Consider the following 9,885-nt stretch of genomic DNA (forward strand, 5'->3'; position numbering starts at 1 on the left):
CAAATCGATAAGAGTATGATGCCAATTGATTGACACTTCAATTTTTTTCCAAGAAAATTTACTTTTTTGTGTCAACCTTTAACCTATAAATAGAGGTCCGTTCCTTCATATATTAACATCCAGAATTGTGAGATATCATATCTCACACCTCACATTCTCTTTAAAAATATTTCTTAGTTTCTCTCACTTAGAAATGAGTTGTAGCGCTTTCGAGAAAGTTCTTCTTGTTTGGTGAAGAACTTTGTATTCTTGAAGGGTTAAATTTGTAAATTCGTCAAGGATTATTATCTTTGTTAAATAATTTATCCATAAGGGACTTATTTTTTAGGTTCAAAGCTAACCCGTTAAAACCTTTGGTTTAAGGATTTAGGTTCTAAGTCAGCTTGGTTCTTAAGCTTAGCTCGTTCAATTTTTTTTTTACATTCGAGATCAGCCTAGTTAAAATCTCAACTTGGTTCGTGATCATCCTGGTAAAAATTTCGGTTCGGTTAGTAAGCTCAGCCTGGTAAAAAACTTGCCTAGGTCGAGATATGCCTGTGTAAAATCTCATTGGTTTGTGAGTTCATTCCAGTTTAAAAGCTCACATCGGTACAAGATTAGCCCGTGTAAAATCTTGGTTTATCTCGGGGACTAACCGCTTCAAGTTGTTGTTTCGAAAGAAGACTAGCCGCTTCAATCTGCTGTTTTAAGGGAATACTAACCACTTCACTCTGATATTTGTTGTTTGGTTGGAAGTTAGCCTCAAACTTCACTTTTTCTTGTATAAGAGGGTTTGAGAGTTATACCTTATAAATGCTCTTAAGATTTACTGTATACTGTCTAGAATAAATCTTAGGAAGATGATTATGTATTTTCTTTTTGATCGAACCTTTATAATTTTTGATATTATCTCTCTATCTCTTAACTCTTTAATTTATTTATTTTATTTTCTACATTATTAATTTCCGTTGTTAATATCTTTAATATTTTTAAATGATTTTAAACTTTGAAAATAACTTTTTAAAATTTTTTAATTTATTATTTTTCTAAAATCTACAATTCATCCCCCTCTTAAGGCAGAGTCACATGTCCAACCACTATATCAATCTCAAGGGATGAGTGACAAAATGTCCAACCACTATATCAATGTTAGGGGATGAGTGGCAAAATTTATAGGTGATAGAACTAATTTTCCCTTAAGTGGACCATGCTTATAAATATCTAGTTAGGTCGTTCATCCACTCTCTTACATATTAGCTTATTCAAGCATAGCAACATATATCGTACTCACTGCAAGTGCATGAGCAATTTATGGGTAGAGCTGTACCCTTCTCTTTTTCTAACTTTGTAACTGTCACGTGCATTTGTTATTTTCATCTTTTTTGTAGTGCTTGTGGAAGAACTAATCTCATTAATATAAATTAATGTTAAAACATTAGGTTTTGAAATAGTTCAACAATAACACAACAAAGACAATAACCTCTTGAAGTTTAGTTCAATTGATAGAATTACTAAAAGATTTAAAATTCAAAGTTTACATAGTGAAACCTCCATCTGCAGCTATAATTTGTCCGGTTATGTGTGAAGAAGCTGGAAGACAGAGAAAAGCAACCAATCCTGATATGTCCTGAGATTCTCCCATCCGACCCACCGGCGACTGAGACACTATATTTTCCACAGCCTTATCCACTCCGGCCAAATCTTTCTACAGAAAGAGAATTTGTAATAGAAATTTTATGAGTTTAAAAAATAGAGATTATAAAATTATACCAAAATCTTATCACAATATATAAATATACATACCATTGCATTCTCTAAGAGTAAGGTCTTGACAGGTCCAGGTGCCACAACATTAGCACGAATATTATCCTTTGCCCATTCCAATGCTACGTTTTTAGTAAACTGATTCATAGCTCCTACATAGAATTTATTATATTAAAAATATTAATTCTCTTCTACAATTCAATTCCATGTTAAAGAATACATATATGCATATAAACAAACACACCTTTAGAAGCTGCATAGGCAGAAGAAATATCCAAGGCTTTCAGACCTGCAATTGAGGATATGAACACTATGCTTCCATATCCAGATTCTTTTAGAAGTGGATGTGAAAGTTGGCACAGATGATAACCGGACACAAAATTGGTACTCATTATAGTTGTCACATCTTCATGGGTGTGGTCTAAAATAGACTTAGGAGTAAATGTTCCAGCATTGTTTACCTAAATATTTGAGAAATTCACTCATCAAACATGTTAATCTATATAAACTGTTAAAGAATGAATTATTTATTATTTTTAAAATATAATTTGAATGATAAGTGCTTACTAGAATATTGAGTTTTCCATTAAAGACTAAAGCAACAGTTTCCATTAATTTTTCACGTTGGTCACTGAATAGTAAATCACATACAGATCCTGTCACGTTAAATCCTTTATTTTTCCACTCTTCTAAACATTTGTTAATATCATCTTCATTACGTGAACATATATGCACAGCTGCTCCGAACTCCGCTAACTCTTCAACAATTGCGTACCTAATTCATAACACAAAAGGCAGAAAAAAAATTAACATGATAAATTACATGTTCTCATAAGAGATAAAATTTGTATTCAAGAACTGACCCTATGCCTCGGGTTCCACCAGTCACCAGAGCTGTCATTCCTTGGAGTGACCATCTTTTGTCTTTGAAGCTGCTCAACTTTGTTTCTGCCATTTTTCTTGTTACTAGTTAATTAATCAGTGTGTTTTGGTTGTGATTTTGAAAGAAAAAATAAGAAATGAATTTATGGACAAGACAAATGTGGACAAACAGTTGGACAAAAAGTTTAATATGTACAAACTTCACGTAACAAATGTGTGGTCGAAAAATATGCAGATAGATTACAAAGATTAAGGGCCTGTTTGGATCCCTTTCTAAAAACAGTTTTTTTGTTTTTAAAAATTAAAAAATTAAAAATGTATTTGGCAAACTATTTTTAAATTATAATTTTCAAAAACTGTTTTGTGTTTTTAACTTTTAAAAACTAAAAAAGTAAAACAGCTTAAACATGTTTTTAATTTTTCAATTTTGGTTTTTTAAACACAAATGAAATTGAAAACAATCTTCTCTCACACAAAAATGCAGCAACGAAAAAGTTTCACTCAGCACTTTCCACACGATCTTCCATTTTTCACTCAACATTGATTCCACACGATCTTCCATTTTTCACTCAGCACTGATTCCACAAGATCTTCCATTTTTCACTCAGCACTGATTCCACACGATCTTCCATTTTTCACTAATCTTCAATTTCTTCTCTACAATTTGTGATTGGGATTTTTTAGGTTGGTATTTTCTTCATCTTGAACTATTGTCAATAGATTTCACAGTATGTAAGATTCAAGTTTAGATCTAGTAGAAATTATATGAATATTTTTGTTTAAAGTTTTGTTGGATTAACCCAATTTGATATGCATAATCTATCCATTTGTGGAATTGAATTTAGAATTTTAGATCTAGTAAAGTTTACATGCTAAAATGATTTTATTGTGGAACTGAATATTGTGGAACTGAATATTTTTTGTTTTGATTAGTTGTAAGGAAATTATATTTTGGGATGTTGTTTTACAGTAGAATAAAACAATTCTGTTCAATGCTACTATCATTCTACTATCATAGCAATTCTTGGTTGTAAGGAATTTTTTGTATTAATTAGTTCTAAACAGGTTTGAGATTTTGAAAAAGCATGAAGAATAATAGCTATCGTCCGTATTTTGCTGCGCCAGACTCCTCCTCGACCAGGCCTGCCTCTTCCTCGATTGCACCTACTTCTATTGGGGCATCTGCCATTGCTGCACAGGTAACAAACTCTCTGTTTCTATGTCATGATAATCTTGTATGTTCTTCAAATTTTTGAATAATTCATTTGTTGAGAAATAGTTTTCATTGGACTTGAGGCAATAAAATATGTTTATGTTTTTTATTCTTGCGAATGACTGTGTGATTTTATTTTAGATTTCCTAAGTTGCTTATTTTTATGATAGATGGCAACTAATGTTGACATTAGTGACTCAAAGCTTTGGCCTGATTTTGTAACTAAAGTTTTCATTGACATTATGGTTGATGAAGTTACAAAAGGAAATCTGCCAAATGGTGTGTTTCATAATAGAATATGGACCTCAATGACTACTAAGTTGAGTTCCATAACTAATCGATCATTTAAAGCCGGACAACTAAAGGCAAAAATGCATAGGTTGCGGGCCATGTATCGTGAGTTCTATTCACTCTTGCAAAATACCGGATTTGGGTGGAATGCAGAAACAAACACAGTTACTGCAAGTGAAGAGGTCTGGAGAAATTATCTTAAGGTATGTTGCTTATAATTTTACTCTAGTGATTTTCATAATATACATATCTTACATATGGCATGATGCATTATATTACTCTAGTGCTATAATGTGTTCATTCCCACAAGCAACTTTTATTACAACGTGACCATGAAAATCCCAAACCGGCGTTGGAGTGAAATTGCTTACTATTGAGAATATACCGTCTTTGCTTTGATTAGGACAGTTTCCCCACATCCATAGGGCTCCAAGATTGTCAATAGAAAGTGACATCATTCCTCCTGCTTTGACAGAAATTATTTGTAGCCCGGATAGGAGTGAAAAGATAATTACAATGAGGTGGATAACCACGAAGAGGAGCACTTCCTTGTGAAAAACCTTAAGGGCCTTGATAATGAACATGAGCAGAAATTCAGTTAGGTCAGTCATTTGTGTGAATTAGTCTCATGAACAAATTTGGTTAGAGTATTAACTCTGTTAGTTTCCTGTTGGTGAATTAAAATTCTGACAGTTGGTGATGTTAATAGTTTGTTTAAAGATTGATTGAACTGTTATAGGGAAAGGAAATTGGAAAAACCAGTTAGGGACTAGATATGTTAGTTATATTGAACTGTTAGAATTAGTTCATTGATGTTATGTTTAAACTGAACTACTATGAATTAGAAGAAGTTAGTTTAGTTTGTTAGGTTTTTAACTAGACTGTTAGTAAGTGTTAACGCTTGAATCAGTTAGAAGTTAGGAGGTAAGTTAAATGGTTAGGATTGTTAGTTATGGATTGTTATATGAATTTGTGAAATCAGTCACTGCTATGTTGATTAGTAGTAGCACTGTTAGTAGGACTGTCTCTAACACTGTTTTCAACTGACCTGTGATAAAGATTTTCCCTTCTCATCTTATCCCATTTTTTATACATAATAATCAACACAAAATCAAGAACAACACCAACATAAACACCGTTACCCGTAGTTGTGTTCGGATTAACCGGATTCTTAAATATGTCGTAGTCGATTGGATATGTTCTTGGTGGCGGTTTTCTATCGAATGTGTTTTTCAGTTTAAACTTTAATGATCCTATGTAAGGTGTAACTGGTAATGTTAATGAAACATTGTTGATAGCCCATTTAGTGAAATTACCGATCAAGTTTTGTGTGTTGAGGAGGAGAATTTTCTGGTTTGAATATTTTGGTGGCTGCGGTGTTCCCATTTTGGAAATGATTTGTTTTGTGAAGGCTTTGCTACGGTTGAAATCGTTCCATAATGGAGTTACTGGCGGTGGTGAAGTTGGGAAAACGGAGGCGGAGATTGTTTTGTAGTTGAGGAATGTTAAGGCTTGTGATGTGTTTGGTTTTCTTCCTCTGACGCCAATTGAGAGCCAGTAGCTTTTGTTTGGGTCTTGATCTGTTGTGAGAAGAACTGAATAGGTTTCGCCGGAGTAGATGTCGATGTCGTCGACGGCGAATGGGTGCACGTAGTTTCCATCTGCTTCCACTACAATGAGCTTGTGATTCTGCAAGAAGAGAAAGTGTGGGGTAATGTTATTTGATGAAAGAATGATGACCCTGTTGATGACCCTTTTGATGAAAGTGGCATAACAAGCAGCTGCAGCAGGATCTGTAGGACCAAACTGATTCACAATACCAATAGCATACAAAATTGAAAAGTAAAAACACTTGGTTGAATTTTTTGGATCAATATCTGCAAGCAGAGAAGTTACTTTGAAACCAGCATCAGTACACATGCTACAAGTGGTTTCAGATTTCATATCACCATTACAAGAAGTATCTAAAGGAGTAATCATACCAACTTTTTGTAACAAATCTGATCCTATCCTCTAGTACCTCTTCATCGAATGGCTTTCTGATATTTTTACTACTCCTGGGTTGGAACTGTGGAATTACCAGAGCTTGCTTCCTAATATCCAAAGTTTTCTGTTTCACATTACCAGTAACTTGAAAAAAGTTCATATTCAAATCCTGTAATACAAGTTAGGTACAAAATTGATTTATAAGTGCAAAAACAACAATGCATAGCCTATACTGTATAGGTTATACAATGCTAGAACTATAGAAAACAAGTTCAAACTATTGATGACATCCTTTATAGCAGTAACAGTTTCTGTAATGATCCTATAGATAGTTTCAACCGACTCAGGAGGGACACGTGAAACATGGGTGGCTTTATCAATTAGATTGAATGAGATAGTTAGAAGACTTTCATTGCTACCAGCATTATTGCCATTATCTTTCGGTAACCCTCCCGGAATGATAGCAAACCCTGAAGGAAATGCAATAACATTGTCTGGTTTCAATCCTTTTGCAAGATGAACCAATGCCGGTTCGTCTAGTGGAGCATAAACCACGTAGGAAGCTGATGCGTCTGCGTAACTCTTTTGTAGGTAAAAGATTTCAGTCTTGTCCTCGGAAGTCTATCATTCGCAAGTGAAAGAAAGTTATTAAATTTTAATGGCAAGAGTTTCACCTTGTAATTTGAATGGTAAATAAGAGAAATTAAGCTTACACTTGCTCGCAGCAGAGAAACACAATTCTCCATATGTTCGCCGATAGCCATGCATGCGAATTGTTGAATTGAAAGTGTTTGCGAAAGTATATCCCACTACAAATAAATGATCAAAATTAAAACTGTACTAACATTACTATATTAATTGATTTGTTTAGTTTTTGGTATGAGCAAGATATAGGGTTCCAGGCCATGGTGTGGTGTGCTACAGACCACATGTTAAGTTATTTTGGCCAATTTGAAATAAGTTTTAATTTCTTTAAAATACTTGCTGCCTATTATTAGCTTGCTGCCTACTGCAGATGTGTTGTTCTTGTGCATAATTGTTATTCTTAGGAGATTCTGTTTGTTATAACAAAATCAATATAATTGTGTTGATTCCTCTCTTTTATGTCAATTTACCATTATATTCCTCTGTGATAAAACATTTTATTGTTTGTTTAACAATTTGATCACAATGCATTTACTGTTTGTTAAATATAGTTATAATGTTTTGAAAGTTTTTAATCTATTTGCAATTGATTTTAGGTACATGATAAAGCTTCTCAATTTCAAAAGAAAGGGTGTGATCATTATAAGTTGTTGGAAATCATATTCAACAAAAATAATGCAACTGGAGTACTTCATCATTCATCTACTCAAGACCCTCCAAATACAGATGAAGAAAATGAGCTTGACAATCAATACCTTAACAATGGGAGTGCGAGTCATGTACGTGTTAATGGTGATAGTTCAGACGATGATCTACATGAAGTTGAGCACATCACACGTAGTGGAAAGAGACAAGTTCAAGTACGATCCAAGAAAGAGTCTACATCACATATGATGGGAGAGGCACTTTCGGCATGGGCTAAAGCATCTTTGGCAAAAGCTGAGAGGTATAGGGATAGGAGTGTGGAGGCTACTTCACGTGTAACATCAGACTGCTCTCTTACTAAGTGTGTGACTGTTCTGGATGAGATGGAAGACATTCCACATGATGCATATGGAAAAGCTTTGGAAAAGTTTATGAATCCTGATTGGAGAGAAGTGTTCATCGCCATGTCTGTTGAGAGGAAACGTGGATGGGTACTTAGACTTTAAGGATAAAGTCTTACTTAAACTTATGGTGATAGTAATGAGACATACTTCTCTTAGTACTTTGTTTATTATTTTTATGATTGTGTACTTTGTTCTGTTTGCTGACAATTGTTTGTGTTTTTATGCATTATTTTGAATTTCATAGTTATGTTATAAAACCTTTTTATTGAATGTACCATTCTTAAAGTTTTGTTATTAAATTGTATGACAGGTTCTAACCAGAATTGATATTGATGAAAGTGATGATTCTACTTCTGATGCAAGTGATGATGAATTCGCAGAATTTCTCTTTAATAGTATGATTTATAATTATCATCAGAAATACTTTAACAAAGCAAAGGTGTTGACATCTTCGTTGACTGGTCGTGAGTTTGTTGCTGAAGTATTAAATGGATCTGGAACAAGTTGTTTTGATTTATTTCGAATGAAGAAAGAATGTTTTATTAATTTTTGTAATGAATTGAGGGAGAAGAACTACTTATGTGACTCAAGAGATGTGCTTGTTGAAGAGAAGGTTGCTACATTTTTATTCATAATTGGTCATAATGTTCGTCATAGAGTTGCTTCAATCCGCTTTCAACATTCCACTGAAACAATATCACGCAATTTTAAGGAGGTATTAAGGGCAGTTTGTCGATTTGGAAAGGAACTAATAAAGCAAGAGTCCAAAGAGTTTCCTGAAAGAATTAAAAATAATTCAAAATACTATCCTTGGTTTAAGGTATGCACATAATTCATATTCTTCTATTGTAGTTGTATATTTATTTCAACATAATTTGATTATGGTTTAATTATTCATATTATTTGGGTTATGTCTTAAAGAATTGCATAGGTGCGATTGACGGTACACATATCAGTGCATCGGTTCCTGCAGAAAAACAAATTTCATGTAGAGATAGAAAGGCAACAATCACACAAAATGTCATGTGTGCTTGTGATTTTAACATGATGTTTACGTATGTATATTCGGGATGGGAAGGAAGTGCACATGATTCAAAGATTCTTTTGGATGCAATTACAAATCAAAATGCTGAATTTCCTTGGCCACCTAGAGGTAAGTCATGGTATCAACATAAAATTATGTTCAATGAAATTAACAAAGTTGAACTAACATATATTTTATTTGATGAAGGTTCATTTTATCTCGTTGATTCTGGGTATCCATGTATTGGAGGTTTTCTTCCCCCTTATAGGGGTGAAAGGTATCACGCACAAGAATATAGAGGTCAAGGTAGACAACCCAGAAGTCCGGAAGAGTTATTTAACTATAGACACTCGTCTCTAAGGATGACAATTGAGCGTTGTTTTGGGGTGCTGAAAAATAGATTTCCTATTTTAAAGTTGATGCCTCCTTATAAGCCTTCTAGGCAACGACTCATAGTTATTGCGTGTTGTGCTATTCACAATTATATACGCAAGTGGAATTTACCGGACGAGTTGTTTAGGATATGGGAAGAAATGGATCCTGTCGAACTCGAGGGAATACAAGAAGGTCCTATCATAGAAGGAACAAGTTCCAATGTCGACAACTTAACAAGATTATCTAATGAAGGTGCAGCTGAAATGACAATGAAGAGAAATCATATTAGAGATGAGATGTGGGTACACCGTAGCAATTAAGTGAATTAATTATCTCTATGTTACATTTTCATACAAGCAACTTTGAATTTTAGTGGTTATTTCTAAATACTTATGTTAGTTTGATTTCATATGTATGCTTCAGATATTGATATACGCTATAAAATTTTGATAATTTTTGTGTGAACAAGTTATTAACTTGACTCTAAAAAGGAATTAAATCATATATTTAATCATAAGAAATTTCTAAAAAAATTAATTATGAGTCATTAAAAAATTAATTATGAGTCATTAAATCATATGTATATTTAAATATGAGTCAATAAAAAATTAATTATTATTTATTAAAATTCTTTTTCATTTTATATTAGTTAAAAAAGTAATTTTTAAAAATTAAAT

At 33.2% G+C, this 9,885-nt stretch overlaps 2 protein-coding genes across 4 annotated transcripts; one reads left to right on the forward strand and one right to left on the reverse strand.

The window, feature by feature from the left end:
- Nucleotides 1-1,370: 1,370 nt before the first annotated feature.
- LOC127127584 (tropinone reductase homolog At5g06060) lies at nt 1,371-2,822 on the reverse strand. Its single transcript, XM_051056831.1, has 5 exons — nt 2,607-2,822; nt 2,311-2,518; nt 1,988-2,204; nt 1,783-1,895; nt 1,371-1,684 (listed from the first exon to the last, which is right to left on the reverse strand). Exons 1-5 carry the CDS (start codon nt 2,696-2,698, stop codon nt 1,514-1,516), a joined length of 801 nt encoding a protein of 266 aa, XP_050912788.1. The 5' UTR covers nt 2,699-2,822; the 3' UTR covers nt 1,371-1,513.
- A 53-nt stretch (nt 2,823-2,875) lies between these two features.
- LOC127127583 (L10-interacting MYB domain-containing protein) lies at nt 2,876-9,636 on the forward strand. Of its 3 annotated transcripts, none has more exons than XM_051056829.1 (5): nt 2,876-3,309; nt 3,691-3,824; nt 8,120-8,629; nt 8,731-8,962; nt 9,041-9,636. In XM_051056829.1, exons 2-5 carry the CDS (start codon nt 3,711-3,713, stop codon nt 9,526-9,528), a joined length of 1,344 nt encoding a protein of 447 aa, XP_050912786.1. In that variant the 5' UTR covers nt 2,876-3,309; nt 3,691-3,710; the 3' UTR covers nt 9,529-9,636. The 3 variants fall into 3 exon arrangements, with proteins under 3 accessions (XP_050912786.1, XP_050912785.1, XP_050912787.1); XM_051056828.1 differs by having other exon boundaries at nt 3,681-3,824; nt 9,041-9,635; XM_051056830.1 differs by lacking the exons at nt 8,120-8,629; nt 8,731-8,962; nt 9,041-9,636 and adding exons at nt 4,009-4,332; nt 7,357-8,108 and having other exon boundaries at nt 2,899-3,309; nt 3,681-3,824.
- The last annotated feature ends 249 nt before the right edge of the window (nt 9,637-9,885 follow it).

Source organism: Lathyrus oleraceus, chromosome 3, assembly GCF_024323335.1.
Source record: "Lathyrus oleraceus cultivar Zhongwan6 chromosome 3, CAAS_Psat_ZW6_1.0, whole genome shotgun sequence".
Lineage (NCBI taxonomy): Eukaryota > Viridiplantae > Streptophyta > Magnoliopsida > Fabales > Fabaceae > Lathyrus > Lathyrus oleraceus.